The sequence below is a fragment of the Manis pentadactyla genome, chromosome 10 (genome assembly GCF_030020395.1).
Source record: "Manis pentadactyla isolate mManPen7 chromosome 10, mManPen7.hap1, whole genome shotgun sequence".
Taxonomy (NCBI): domain Eukaryota; kingdom Metazoa; phylum Chordata; class Mammalia; order Pholidota; family Manidae; genus Manis; species Manis pentadactyla.
In genome coordinates, this window is record NC_080028.1 from 6,116,587 (window position 1) to 6,131,866 (window position 15,280).

Genomic DNA, 15,280 nt, shown 5'->3' on the forward strand with positions numbered 1-15,280 from the left:
AACATGCTGGGCGGGCTGAGGCCCAGGGGCGGGAGGCAGCGAGATAGGGCTGTGAGGGAGGTGGCCTGGGCCCTGTGAAGGATCCTTTGGCCGGGCCCAGGCGGTCAGGATGCAGTCTCTGTGAGAACTGCCGTGGCAACTGGCGGCTGCTGGCGTTAGGGTCGCCGTGTGAGTGGCAGTCTGTAGACCTCTCAGAGGCCCCTATGGCCAAAAAAGCAGTTTAAAATACAGTGTCTAGAGAAATAACCAGGCCCTCTCCCTGCCTTGTCCCTAGGAGGATGCCTGCTCTGCCACCCTCTGTGTTAGAGGCCCTCTGTGGGCCCAGGGTGGGGGCTAGGCCCTGAGGGCGACTCTGGCCCAGAGGCCAGTGTGCCGCCTGCCTGCTCACCAGGGCCACCCCGTTTGTGTCTTGCAGGGGACGAACTGACCAAGATAGAGGATGAGGATGAGCAGGGCTGGTGCAAGGGGCGCTTGGACGACGGACTGGTTGGCCTGTACCCAGCTAATTACGTCGAGGCAATCCAGTGATGGCCAGTGGGCTGGTGGTGGAGGGATGGAGGCGTGGTCCCAGGAGCGCTGTTAGCTATCGCCTGGCATCGCACCTCCGGCGCCTCCAGCCAGCCGCGTGGGCGTCCATTCCTTTTCCTGCAAAAGATGATGGTTCCATTGCTCTTGGCTTCATGCTGTCTCTTGAAGGCAGCCGAGCTGGTCGGTTCACCGGGAACTCGGCACCCTTTGCGCTGTGCAGAGAGATCTGAGTGCAGGAAGACGCAGCACAAACCACGGCCCTGCCCTCCACCGCTGTGTGTCGGCTCATCGTCATCTGTGCACCCTTGGCCTGTCTTTCTCTGTCTTTCTCCCTCCTCCCAGTCAGTGGTGGGTTACGCCGACTGTGGTTCCTCCGATTTTTTTTCTGTGACTTTTCTCTGACGGGTCCCATCACTCACAACTTAAATGAACAAACTTACGTGCCATTTTCTGAGTGAATGCTTCGAAGTTTTTTATTTAAAGCCTGTGTACAGTTATACATTTTAAAATACCTGTTCTTCCATTTATGTGTAAATTATGGCACAGATTGATATATCCATGTTGAGGGAAGATCTCTCTTTCCATGCTGTACTGTTAGTCAGCCAGGCCTCCGCCTGGGGCAAGCTGCAGGAGTGGGGCTCATTTAGACGGGTGCAGACGAGGCCAGAGAGCGTGGCAGGGAGCGGGGCACCGTGGCCGGGCTCCCTCCCGGTGGGGGTGCTCTGTGCAGCCGGGATGGCCAAATGTGAGTTTGGAGAAGTCTTCCGTAGTGCTCCCAAATGTCGCCATAGTTAAAACTACTTTCACTCTGTGCTTAAAACTTTACTCTTGCAAACTAACAATTTTAGTGATTTGGAACAAATTCAGTGATTTGGAAGGTTAAAAAGACTAACTTTTCAAGAGAAAGCATCTGTAGATGAAGGTGCTTTATATTAGACTGTCATGTCTTGGTGTAGATCTGTATCTGCTGTTTGATACTCAGAGAATCTAAAGAGCTTGTCTACTGTTTTCATGAGATGTACCCGCTCTTGGCACAGTGGCTTCCATTTGTGAACTGCTGGAAGGCCGTGACATTCAGGCACAGGCCCGGCTGCTCCTCCAGGCTTGGGGCGTGGACCCTGCACCTCTTGCAGTGGTGACTGCTGTGGGCAGGCTCTCCTCACCGGGCAGCGGGGGTCTGGCTTCTGCCGAGCCTCCGTCCCTTCTGCAGCACGACACTGTAACCCCCGACAGCTCACCCTCAGCGTGCCCCTCCGAGCAGACAGAAGCTGGGTTTCAGCCCCCAGCACAAGGGTCTCTGCTGAGCGTCCTTAGCTGTCAGGGAGCCCAGTGCTGGGGCAGGAGGCTGCACTGTCATCAAGGGCAGGGGAGGTGGGGAAGGAGGGAAAAGCTTTATTCTGTGTAACTCAGACATTGGTGAAGTGGCCGCCGCCATCACAAGCTATGCATTTGCTCAGTGTTCCCAGTGAGCTCCATGTCTTGCTTGGAAAGTGAATGTGTGTGTCTGTCTGTTTCTGTCTGTCCTTAAAACTTACCAGCAGAAATCCTCATTCCTTTGCTACAGATTTACCAAAAATTGTCAAGTCTTCAGTTTCGGAGTTTCTTTAAATGTATAGTATTTTAGAAAAAACAATCAATAAATAGTTGATCTCGTGAGTATGACCGTCTCTGCCAGGCGTGTGCCTCATGCTCACACCAGCTGGCAAGTGTGTCTTCGCTGGCATCTGCCAGCTCGGGCTGGGCAGGATCCCAGGCAGAAGGCTGCTGCCCACGGGTCCCCGGGTCCCCATCCACTGCCACCCCCAAGCGAGAGAGTGGGGCTGTGAGGCACCAGAGCCCCTCCCCGACCCTGCTGCCATGCGGCCTGGGCTTCCCCAATGTGGGCAGCAGTCTGGCGCCTCCCTCCCTCCCCGAGGCCCGAACAGCAGGACCAGAGCAGAGACCACCCATCACCCAGGCTGCTTTGACCGCATCTCCCAAGCACCTGCTGTGTGCTGGGCCCTGGGCCCTGCTACTCTGCTCTTCTGTTATCTGCATAGAATGTGCCCACCTCCAAACATCCCTGGGGGTGGGCGGGGTCTCCCCAATTCCATTTTACAGAGGAGGAAACAGCCTCCAAGAGTCAGACTTACTGAGGTTCCTGTTGGTCCGGGCCACCGAGCAAACCCCCCGTGGAACCCTCACTCACCACACCCTGGTAGCACCGCCCAAAAAGTGCCCGTGTGGGCAGCAGGCCCTTAGGTGCCAGGAGGAGCGAGGCGGGCAGCTACCGCTGCACCGACCCTTGCCCCTCAGGCAGGGCATCCAGCCGCCTGCTCCAATGTCAGAGGCCCCCGCCTGCTTCTGAGGAGTTGGAGCCCATCAGAGCCGCGCGCTTCCTGGGGCAAACACTGGCTTCTGCCTCGCCAGCTGCGGGCTGCCTCAGAGACAGGGTAGGTTAGGGCGGAGGGAGAAGTCAGAGCCGGGGCCTGGGGCCTGCGCCGGGCTGGGCCTGCTGGGCCGACTGGGCCGAGGTATTCGGCGAACTCAGGCGTTGTCACAACGCGGGGGAAGCCAGAGTCCCTCCACTAAAGCAAAGGGAACATGGAAGGTCTAGAGACTCACGTTGAGTGGCTTGTCAAGGCCCCAAGACGAAACCATGATTCAAACCTACAGGATTCGGGAGGGGAAGCCCTTCCTCACCCCCCCCATCAGCAGAGAGCAAGAGGGAGATCAAGAGGGACCCCCAAAAGGCAGGGGGAAACCCCCTCTGCTCAGCGAGGCCTTTTCTCCGCCTTCTGATGTCCACAGAGCTCCTGCCAGGAGTCCTGAGGTGCCCTCACTGTCCACCTGCCCTCAGCTGTCCTGGCTCTCGGGGTGAGCTTGGAAACCTTCACTCACCCCTCTTGGCCTCAGTTTCCCCAGGCAAGAGTAGTGCCTGCCCTCCACCACTGGAGGGTTAGAGTAAGGGGTAAGAGGCCACAGGCATTCAGGGTGGGAACTCCTGGCATCCCGGGCTGCCCCTTCCACGCCCTCTATGCTGAGCCATCAAGTCCTTTGTCCCTCTGTCCTTCCCTGTAATTGCTGCCAGGGGCCATGCTGCCCCTTCCCCCACTGGATGTCTGGCCAACCTGGGGTCCCTGGGGCCTTGAGGAGCCTGCCCTAGTCATCTCTTCTCAGCAGGGGTAAAAGGGTATTCCGTCCTCTCCAAGCCCCCCAGCAATGCCCAGAGGGCGAGCGACCTCTGACCGGGTGGCCTGGGCAGGTATCTGGCTCTGCTGCAGCTCAAGCTGAAACCCTGGGTCTTCGGAGTTCCCTGTAGAGGATGGGGCTGGCCTCTGTGCTCTGGGCTTCGCTGCAGGGCCTCCCTCCACCTAAACATGTGCGAGACCTCTCCCCATGCTTGGCCTGGCCCCTCCCGGGTGCCTGTGGGTCTGGGTTGTGCTGAAGCCCGGGAAACTAGGGGCAGACTTGGAGGGCACCCACTTCCACTGTGTCAGGATAGGGATGGGGAGGGTGAGAAGGGCCTCCTGGGCCACGCCCCCAGCCTGATCCTCAGTCGCAGGGAGTGGCTGGGGGAGCCAAGGGAGGCCTGACCCTGAGTAGCCCTCTGTGGCTGGCTCCTCCCTGCTCTCCGTTCCTGGGTTGCATTCATTCACCAAGCATTTCTTCAGCACCTACTGTGTACAAGACACTGGTGCCAGGACGGACATGAAAAAGGGCCCTTGTTTACCTTCAGTGAACTCCGGGAACTCAGGGAGGGACCGAGTCACTGTGACACAAACTCAGGGAGGGACCCAGTCATTCTGAAATGAGGGTTGGTGCAGCAGGGAGGAGGGGGCAGGGTGGTTACCTGAGAGCACACCTGGTGGAATCTTCAGGCTAGTCTACAAGTCTCAGGAAATTAGAACAAACTGGGGCCCCCAGCCCAGCCCCAATGCTGTACGGTGCGGAGCACTACAGGGTCCCTGAGCTGTGTCCCCTCTTCCAGTGGGAAGTGTCCCTGCCTGGGCAGGAGGCCAGGCTGGACTGCAGATGGACTGGGGAAGACTCCACCCCAAGCAAGTGCCTGAGCCTCTCTGAGCCTGTTTGCATAAAGTGGGGATGACCTAAGGGGGAGCTGGAGGTGGGAGACCTCACCAAGCAGATGCCAGATCCTAGGTGTCCTGCAAGCTGCCTCTCGTTCCCTGCCCCTCAGCCCCAGCCTAATCTGGTAGTGGCTTCCCCCTCTGCACCTTCCCCACACCTGCAGGAGGTGCCTGCCCATCTCTGGGCCTCATTTCCCTTAGAAGGGTGGGAGGTGACCCCAGGCTGGACCTCTGTGGCCTCTATGGTGGGAGCAAGCAGAAGGGTCTGGCCACAGCGCCTCAGTGGACAGACCTGGGGCCACCTGCTAGAGAGACCCAGCTAGGATAGAGGCGACACCACTGCCCTAGGGGAGGACAGACCCAGGCTGAGCTGAATCCTACAAGGCTCATCCCCCACCAGGTGAGGCTACTGCCAAGCACAGGGTCAGAGGAGTCAGGCCGACCCCGGCTGACCACAGCACTATCAGGGGACAGGCAGTTTCTTAGCCTGCTGTTTTCAACCAGCCTTGGGTTTAACATTTATGAACTACATGTCAGGTCCCATGCTGAGCATCTTTCCTGGCAAAGGGTCATATAAACCTCCTCACAATGTGTGAATGCCCTTTTACAGTTGAGGAAACAAACCAGAGAGGTCAAGTGACCTGTATCAGGTCATGCAGCAAGTCACGGGCAGAGCTGGGGTTTGAACTCTGGTGCCCAACTCCTCATAGCAGGTTCTGTTGTCTAAACCACTGTTCTCAAACTTTGGGAGGGCTCGTTACAACCCAGTTTGCTAGGTAGCATTCCAGAGTCTCTGAGTTGGTAGTTTGGGGATAAAGCCTGGAGTCTGCATATCTAACAAGTGCCCAGGTGATGCTGGTCCAGGACCACAATTTGAGAACCACTGGTCCAAAAAGCAGTTCAAAGTTGCCAAAGTACCAGCAATTCTGTTGCTCCTTGATTTGTTCGTATGATCAGCAGATGCTCCTAACCCAGCTCTGGGGCTCAGAGCTGATCAACCAGAGCCCAGGGAGTGAGGGACACAGGCCAACGTGACATCCCATTCTTGGCTATGTCTATGATTCCCATGCAAGGGACAGGGTGGGTTAGGTAGCAGCCAGGTAGAGAGGGGGCGGTGTCCCACCGGGGTTAGATGGCAGCTCTGTGTCGCCGATGGGCTTCAGGTGCTCAGGCAAGTCCTGTCTCCCTGACCCTCAGTTTTCTCGTCAGGAAAATGGGGAGATGGTTCCAATCTTCTCTTTTCCCATAATCATATGATATTAAGAGTGGGAAAGTGCTCGATAAAACACATACGGGGAACCTTGCGATGGCTATCTCAACCCCAAATACCTTCCCAACTCCAAACCCATAATCACCAAAGTATGCAGACCTCAGATGGAGACTCCAAGTCCTTCCAGCCAGTCGCAGACGTGAGTGCTTCCCCCAAGCCGACATTCATCCTCATATGAAACTATATGAGGAGGCTGGGTTTTCCACACCAAGATCTTGCAAAAGATTATTTTCTTCTCTGAAACTTATGACAGTCTTACAAAGGCATAAAAATGAAGTGGATAGATAAGTGCATGGACTGTGAGGGCACATTCCCTGCACTCAACTGTGTGACCTTAACTAGCCAGTGAACCTTGAGCAAAATGCTTTCTCTAAGCCTTGGTTTGCTTATCTATGAAATGGGAATAATAGTAGTAAACGCTGGTATTTCACTGTGCCAGACCCTGTTCTAAACTCTAACATTTATTAATTCATTGAATCCTCACAGCAGCCACACGAACCAGGTAGATATTATTACTCCTATTTTTATAGGCGAGGAACTTGAGGCACAGAGAGACGAGATAACTTTCCCAATGAGCGACGGCTACCACGCAGCCCAGCCAGCATCCAGGCTCGGGCGGTGCAGTGCCGCGCTCCGCCCACTGGGCTGTGCTGTTGGACTATGAGAGCTCCTGCCTCAGCGCGCCAGGACGTGCCCGTCCCCAGTGGCGCTCGGTAGATACCCAGCACCCCCGGAGTTACCCCTTTGCAGAGATGCCTGACCTGAAAGGTCCTCCGGGCTCTGGAGCACCACAGCACAGCACTCTCCCTACCCCATTGTCACTGCTGGTATCTGTCTCGCCCAGTGATTAGCAAGTTCACGGGTGCAGGGACTGGCCTTAAATTCACACCATCCAATGAAACTCAGATTATATTGTTTTAGACCTCTTCAAAACATTTGCGGAAGGGCTGAGAAATGAAGGAAGAAATGAACCAGTGAACTACATAAATAGTATCACTCTCTTTGAGGAAAGGATCGCTAACACAAGTTGTCAGTGGGCTAAAACTCCCATGCGGAAAGGATACAGTGTGGCAGCAGATGGCGGTGGCACGGACGTGAAGAGGTAAGAAACCAAAACACTTTCCCCCACACACCCCGCCGCGCCCCCAATGTCATTCAAGGCGAAACTGCAAGCAAATGCTGCTTCTGGGTCAAGACAGCCAGGCTGCTCCCGCCCCTTTATGTAATATTTTCAAATTACAATGCTAACGATTTTTCCATCATTGTAAAAGGAACAAAGGATCAGATGAAGATTTGGAAACTAAGCAAAAAGCATTCAGAAAAGCACTAAAGTTACCCATGATTCTGACATCCAGAGGTTACACGGTTCACATTCTGATGTATTTTTTCCAGTCTTTTTTCTTTATAAAGATGTGCACGTGTTTCGTTATCATCATCAATGTGTGTGTTTTACAAAATGGGGGTCATACCATAAATACACTGTGGTACCTTGCTTTATTCTGTTAACATTTGAACACCAGCATTTTCTCATGTCCCTAAGTACAACTAAAAATGTATTAATGGCTACATGATATTCCATGTGTCATTAAGTCCCACATTATGGAGCATTTGCTTTGTTTCTCATTTTTTTCGTTTATAAAGGTATAATTTACACACAGTAAAATACATGCCATTTAGTGTACAGTTCTGCAAGTTTTGACAAATGCGTACAGTTGTGTAAACACCACAACCACGATAGAGCATCATCCCATCACCTCCCAGATTTTTCCCTGCTCCTCTGCAGTCAACCCCCTTAATATCCTAGCCCCTGGCAACCACTGATCTGTTTCTGTTTGTACAGTTTTGCCTTTTCCAGAATGTCATGTGAATGGAATCATACAACATGTAGCTTTTTGAGATTCTCATCTTTTCACTTCACATAATTCACTTGAATACAGCCAAGTGGTTTCGTGTGTCAATAGTTTCTTCCTTCTTATTGTGAGTAGTTTCCATTGAATGAATTTCTCATGGTTTGTTAATCCAGCTGAAGGATATTTGGGTTGTTTCCAGTTTTTGATGATTACAAGTAAATTTGTTATAAACATTCAAGAACAGGTTTTCGTGTAAACATAAGTTTTTATTTGACTTTCCAATTATTTTTGCTAATATTGAAAATATTACAGTAGAAAGGTTATGCCAAATCATTTATCCCATTAAAGGTAATGACATCGGCTTAAATTTCTATTTTTAAAAAAATCAGTAACACATTTAACTATTTTTCCTTTTAAAATGGGGCATTTGTACATTTCCAAGTATGTGCATATAGCAGTTGGTGGACACCAGATAAGACTGCTCACGACTCCCTGAATTCAATTTCTAATGTCTGACTAAACAGAAGTGGTGTGTCTAAGAAATAGCATTCACCTGTTTTCTCATTAGCACTAATTGAAGTCCCATGGTGTCCTCTAGGAGCAAGGGACAAGATCTGTGCTTATCTCTCACTCTGTCATTCATCATATGACTGACTAGGCAGGTCCGGTTTTTCCTTAGAGTGGCCTTTGGCTTTCAGCAAGCTCCTATTCAACTGAATGAACTAACTTAATAACTGCTGTCTCACCTGGCCGCAGCCATGCCAGGATGTCATCATAAAAGATCAATAGCAAGGGTAGCACACAGAACACAAAGTGGGCCTGTCTATTGGTTGGGTCCTTTCAAAGCCTTCCTGTGTTCTATTATTCTCAGACCTGCAGCAAGGAATTTTTACCTACCCTCTTTTTTTTTCTTTTGGTATTATTAATCTCCAATTACATGAGCAACATTATGGTTACTAGACTCCCCCCATCATCAAGTCCCCACCACATACCCCATTACAGTGACTCTCCATCAGCATAGTAAGATGCCACAGAATCACTACTTGTCTTCTCTGTGTTGTACAGCCCTCCCCGTGCCCCACACCAACATTATGTCTGCTAATAGTAATGCCCCCTTTCCCCCTTATCCCTCCCTTCCCACCCATCCTCCCCAGTCCCTTTCCCTTTGGTAACTGTTAGTCCATTCTTGGGTTCTGTGGGTCTGCTGCTGTTTTGTTCCTTCAGTTTTTGCTTTGTTCTTATACTCCACAGATGAGTGAAATCATTTGATACTTCTCTTTCTCCTCCTGGCTTATTTCACTGAGCATAATACCCTCTAGCTCCATCCATGTTGTTGCAAATGGTAGGATTTGTTTTCTTCTTATGGCTGAATAATATTCCATTGTGTATATGTACCACATCTTCTTTATCCATTCACCTACTGATGGACACTTAGGTTGCTTCCATTTCTTGGCTATTGTAAATAGTGCTGCAATAAACACAGGGGTGCATCTGTCTTTTTCAAACTGGGCTGCTGCATTCTTAGGGTAAATTCCTAGGATGGAATTCCTGGGTCAAATGGTATTTCTATTTTGAGTTTTTTGAGGAACCTCCATACTGCTTTCCACAATGGTTGAACTAATTTACATTCCCACCAGCAATCTAGGAGGGTTCCCCTTTCTCCACATCCTTGCCAACATTTGTTGTTGTCTTTTGGATGGTGGCCATCCTTACTGGTGTGAGGTGATATCTCATTGTGGTTTTAATTTGCATTTCTCTGTTTCTCTGATGACTAGCAATGTGGAGCATCTTTTCATGTGTCTGTTGGCCATCTGAATTTCTTCTTTGGAGAACTGTCTGTTCAGCTTCTCTGCCATTTTTTAATTGGATTATTTGCTTTTTGTTTGTTGAGGTGCGTGAGCTCTTTATATATTTTGGATGTCAGCCCTTTATTGGATATGTCATTTATGAATATATTCTCCCAAACTGTTACCTACCCTCTTTTTGAGGGTTGGGGATTACTGGCTCTTGCTTCTCCTTCTTGCCTGAGTGGACCATGGAGGCTCTTGCGGCCTCCTCCCCCAGGGCACGTGGATTTGCTGTGTTTACTTTCTAGGAGAGCAAGGATGTGGGTGGGGTTCTGTGCCCATCCTCCTGTGGTGGGCTGGGTTTGTTCTCCTTGGTTCTTGTCCCTGTGGCACCAAAAATTGAAAGGCAGAGGCACAATAGCAAGCAGAGTGAAAGTTTTGTTTGGATACACTCCAAAGGAGAAGTGAGCCAGAGTCGAGGTAGACAAAGGCCTGGATCTGTTAGGCAGGAGGCCTGCATATTGCATTCTGGCTAAGAGGCACTTCTTTGATCGACAAGGTGGGGTTATTTGATTGACGGTCCATCTCTGTAGCAATCCCTCTCAGTGCACAAGTCCTTTCCTGCGATGAGGTGTTTTGGGCAGTTCTTAGTTTTACTCAATTGGCCCTTGTTGTGGTCAGGTTGGGAGCAGTTTGGCCTGGTCCTGATAGGCAAAAAAGTTATCTCCCTGCAAAGCCTTTGTTGTCTTCCTGTGGGGACTCCCTACCCAGGTAGTTAGAGCAGTTTTTTCCTTGAACTTTATTTTCCCCTTCCCCAGGCTGCTCATGTCTGTCTTTCTAACGAACACTCCTACAATCAGATGCTTACCCCACTGAGCAGTTTCTCCCCAGTCTCTTTTCGTTTTACTTTCTGATGGACAGTACAAAAACCAGCTTAAGAATGAATGTAAACTCTTTGTATCTGAGGCCCCTAGCTATTCCAAACTGACTGGCTAGCCCACACTTGCCTTTAAGAATTCATTAAAATTTCAAGCAATTTCCTCTTGCACACTTGTATGGCAGTTGCCTCTTTCTCCTGTGTTTTGCCTAATGTGAAAGAGCTCTTATGTTCCATCTATAGAGAGGTTTGTCTGTCTTTGGAATTCAGTTAACTTGGTTGCTTTGCAACCTCAGCTCTCTGAAGGGCTCAAGAGAAGTACGATTTTGTAGATTGTCTAGCCTTTTCTCATTATTATGTTGGAAGTTATTTTTTTTTGTACCTTTATACATTCTAAGCCCATTCCACAAATACTGTGTGCTAGGCATTGTTCTAGGGCTAGGGATGGGGGACAAACAGTTGTGATCTCAAGTTTATATTCAATTGAAGGGAGGCAGGTATTTATATAGTATTACATTGCATATTCTAGCATTAGGTGGTAGTAAGTTCTATAAAGAACACTTAAGCAGATGAGAGAAAAAGACAATGATGGGTGTACAAATGGTATTTTTCCTCCCCTTATGTCCCTGCCTATTAGTAGTCCCTACTGTCTGCACTTCATTGCCATTTATTCTCTTCAGGGATCTCTGTGCTGGCGTGTAGTCAATACCCTGAATCTGAACTATAACTTGGTAAGATTTCAGTTCCAAAGAGTAAATGGGACCATCATTCCCATCAGAAAGAATATGACTGTTCCTTTAACATGCCAGGTGTTCTGTGTAGGGCCAAACTAGTACCAAGGAAGGACACAAAGTACAGGGACATATACTTTGACTCAACATAAGGAAGAACTTTCAAACAGAGCTGTCTGCAAGAGTGACGTACTGTCCTGGAAGGTAATAAATTTCCCTTTCTTGGAAAAGTTCCAGCCTTGGGGTTAAATAAGTCCACGTTCCCCGCAAGTTTCCAACTGCCCGTCCGGGGGTATCTAACCAGACCGGGGGAGTGAACGTGCCTCTAAATGCAGGGAGACCCCTCCCAAAGGATGTGCCAGGGTTTCTGCCTGATTCTCCCCGTCTAGCCCTGTTGCACACAGGAGCAAACCAATCTTTTTAGAGAAATGACCGTACCAAGATCCCAGAGATAGGAAACAGCGACTGAGCTGGGCGGGGAGCCAGGGTTCCGACCTCCAAGCCTGCTAGCCTCCCGCTGCACCACCGATCTGTAGGCGCCCCTTCCCAGGGCTCCACACCCACTGCTGTAAAAGGGGCGGCGCCCTTCTCCAGGTCACACGCTCCGCGTAGGGAGGTTGGCCGGCGCAGGCTGCGGCCGCGGCCCGGGAACTGTCAGACGTCGGCCCAGCCCGCCTGCTCTCATTAGCTATCACCCGGCGCCTTCGCCTCGCGAGTTCCGCCATCTCCCTAACCTTACACCCAAACTGGCACTTTAGGAAAAGCATCTTCGGGCGGAGAAAACCTTCCCACCCAAGATTCGGCCTTAGTTTAGGAAGAAAAAGAAAAGGCGACTAGCGAAACTCCGGCGTGTGGACATTTTCTCCCTCGTTTCCTCCTTTGCCACCGCAGTGACCGCTTCTGTCGCCCTCACACGCAGGGCGAGAAGACCCTGGCCAAGGAAGTAGTCCATCAGGCGAAACGGCATCCGCCCAGCCGAAGTGCTGCTGGCTCCCGGCGCTGCGCAAGCGGGTGGCAGACCCCACCGACCCCAGCCCCGTCTGTCCGGCCGCGCTCAGCCCAGAGGGACCGCCGGCGCAGCCCCGCCCAAGGTTCTCCCTGCGCACGCGCACGCGCACGCGCATGCGGCGCCGGGGCGGGGCCTTAGTGGGCGGGGCCAGTGTCTCCCCTAAGCAAGGCCTCTACAGAGCGGCGCGTGCGCCCCGGTTGTAGGCAGGGCCGGAGGCTGGCCGAGCCCCGTCCGTCATGCGCAGCCCCGCCCCCTCGGCGTCGTCCCTCTCCCAGAGGCGGCAACCGCTCTTCCCGCTTGGCGGGGCCGGCTGCGCCTCGGTTTTCTGTTGACCATGGGGGACCCCAGCAAGCAGGACATCCTGACCATCTTCAAGCGCCTCCGCTCGGTGCCCACCAACAAGGTAACGGCGGCTGGGCGTTTCAGGCTTACTAGGCGTCTCTGCTGGACCCTGCAGGCGGCCCGTGTGGTGGCCGCGGCCGCGGGAGGAGGAGCCGGCCTGGCCTGTGACACGTCGCACTTGTGGCCGCGGCATCTGGGCCTCGCTTGGGTCCGGGCCGCGCGCCGCCCCCCAGCCTCAGCTGGGAGGGGGTTGGAGGGCGGGCGCCTGGGGGTCCGGGAGGCGGGCAGACCCTGGAGGGTGCCTGACACCGGCTGGAGGCATCCACGGGGGCGAAGGCGGCTCTGAGCTCCTCGGGGCTGGGGGCGCGCTCGGGCCCCGAGAGCGGGCCGGGGCGCGCAGACCGCGGTCCTGCGAGTGGGGGCGGACGCCGCAGGCCACCTGTGAGCCCGCCGGGACGTGCGCGGCCTGGGAAACGACAGCTGGGCGCGCCGGGCGCTTGAGGAAGCTCGTGTCGCCCCTCCCCACCCTGCAGCTGCCCTCTGAAGTCCCTCGGGGGCGCCTCTGGGGGCCTGGTTGATTCCCTGTGTCCTTTAATAGCAGCCTCAGTTTCCCTGTCTGATAAAGCTGCTGAGTGGTCTCTGCATTGCCTCCAGCTCTTTCTCTCACTGAGAAAGCCCACCACAGACTCTCCTATTCCTTCTCTCCGGGTCTCTGTGGAGTTTAGGGTTTTCCTCTTTTTGTGTCTCCAGAGGCTGTTCCCCACCCCGACCCCCATGACTTTCACAACTTTTCTCAACTGGCTGGAGATGTTGGGATGATGCGTCAGGCTAAAGTGACACCCTCGCTGAGGATCACAGGTCAGAGTGGAACCTGGAGAGGGCAAAGGGCTGCCGTGTCAGCACGGACTTGTCCCTTGTGTGACAGACGCCCTGTCTTGGTCCCCACGGCCTCCTCCAGAGTGAACAGCTGTTAGCCACTGTGGTCACGAGCCACCACATGTTGTGTTGGCACAAACAGTTTCTGAGTTTTACAAAATATAGATGTTTTTGTTTCAAGTCTTGGTGGAAGGCAGCCCATGGTTTTACAACCTAAGATGAGTGAGAAAGGAAACAGTTTTATTACAGATAATGTCTGCACGATGTAGGAAGGTCAGGAGGAGAAAGGCTCCGGGAATTCTCCGTGCCAATTTCTTTGCTATTTTCTTGATTTCAAATTTAGATTGATCTGTTGACAAAGAGTGGTTGCTGTATAAACTAGACAAGATTAGAATCTGTAGTTAGCAGTGTAGAAACTAAACTTTTTGTCTGCTTTAGCTCAGAAATATAACATGTATTTTCTTTGACTGAATTCATCAAAGGGAAGGTGCCCCCTTTAAAATAAGAAGTCCCCGTATTTATATCACACTTTTGAGGGGCATGTGTGGGCTTGCCTGTGTACTGTTATCCAGATCCTGCTACTTTCTAACTCTGTCACCTTGGGCAGGTTACTTGACCACTTCATACCTGATTTTCCTCATCTGAAAATGGGGCCATGAGGAGGATTTAACTCAGAGGGTCATTATGAGGATTAAATGAGAAAATCCAATAAAAACTCTCAGGGCAGTACTTGGATATACTTGTCTTCAATAATGTCAGCTATCTATTGTTACTTTTTTTTTTTATGAACAGCATACCTGTGGAAAATTTTATGTAATAGGATTAATAAAAGCATTGAGCAAAGGTATTTCTGGTAATGTTCCACAGTATTGTGGTACCTATCTTGATTATGACTTTTTGTTTGATCATTAGTAAGAAACCATTATATAAGCACAGATGAAAACTAGTTTTAATCAAGTGGAAGAGTTGGATACTAATAAGCATTTTTAAAAAGGGGTTGTAAAAAAGGACTGTAAGATACCTGAGACAGGACGGGTAGTTAAAGAAAAACAACTCAGTTTACTTTCAGAATATAGAATTTAATTTCTTCCTCTTGGGGATGATGAATATTTACTCTAGGTCAAGCTTTTAACTCATGAGGATCAGTTTTCTAGTTTGTGAAATCCTTCCCTGTGTCTATATTGCTCCTTAGTTTTGTATTGATCGCTTGAGCTATTCATTCAACAAATATCCATGAGCAGCTGCAGTGTCCTGGGCCTGTGCGGAGCACGGAGGGTGTGCTGATGGCCGAAACAACAGCCTTCTATCTCCAGGGAGCTGGTCGTCTGTGCCTGCCGTGTGGTGAGGGGTGAAGAGTGAATGCCAAAGCTGACCGCCTGGGCCCAGTCCCCAAGATACCACTTCCTAGCTCTACTTAACTTCATCATTCCTTAGTTTTCTCTAACATGGAATCAAAATTGTGCTACACAACTTGTGGGGAATGCAAAACATGCTTAATGAAAATGCAGTTTGAAAAATAATGACGTATTAATGTTCGTTTGAACAGTATTAAGAATTTCAAGAGGAGATTGCGGAGCATTAGCCATGGGCCCTCTGCATAGCGGGGCCCTGCACGACGGCGTAGGTCCCACATGGGTCCCGGAAGCTGACTCTGACGGAGATAAGAATAGTATCTTCTTACGGGGTTGTTATGATGATTCAGTTGGCCAACAGCAGTGCCTGACCTGGAATAAACACTTAATATTAACTGTCATTTCTGTAGTACTTATTCTCATCATTAGGCAAAACAAATTGTCGAAAACTATTTTTTGTTAGCATAAGAACTGATATTCTGCTTAGAAATCCGTATCTCACCTTTGGCTTGGGGTTGCAAAGTGCAGTCCCTGCTCTCAGAACACAGCCTCCTTCTCCAGCACTTGTGAGAGCCAGATATGCCTCCTGAC

At 51.1% G+C, this 15,280-nt stretch overlaps 2 protein-coding genes across 7 annotated transcripts in view; both read left to right on the forward strand.

The window, feature by feature from the left end:
• Positions 1-2,187, forward strand: part of PACSIN2 (protein kinase C and casein kinase substrate in neurons 2) — a 122,933-nt gene extending 120,746 nt beyond the window's left edge. For all 5 annotated transcript variants that reach the window (XM_036931326.2, XM_036931328.2, XM_057486307.1 and 2 more), the window contains one exon: positions 416-2,187. In XM_036931326.2, the coding sequence (XP_036787221.2) occupies positions 416-528 (113 nt within the window). In that variant the 3' untranslated portion in view covers positions 529-2,187. The remainder of the gene's footprint in view (positions 1-415) is intronic.
• A 10,175-nt stretch (positions 2,188-12,362) lies between these two features.
• ARFGAP3 (ADP ribosylation factor GTPase activating protein 3) overlaps positions 12,363-15,280 on the forward strand; it is a 57,434-nt gene continuing 54,516 nt past the window's right edge. For both annotated transcript variants that reach the window (XM_036931517.2, XM_036931518.2), the window contains exon 1: positions 12,363-12,522. In XM_036931517.2, the coding sequence (XP_036787412.2) occupies positions 12,454-12,522 (69 nt within the window). In that variant the 5' untranslated portion in view covers positions 12,363-12,453. The remainder of the gene's footprint in view (positions 12,523-15,280) is intronic.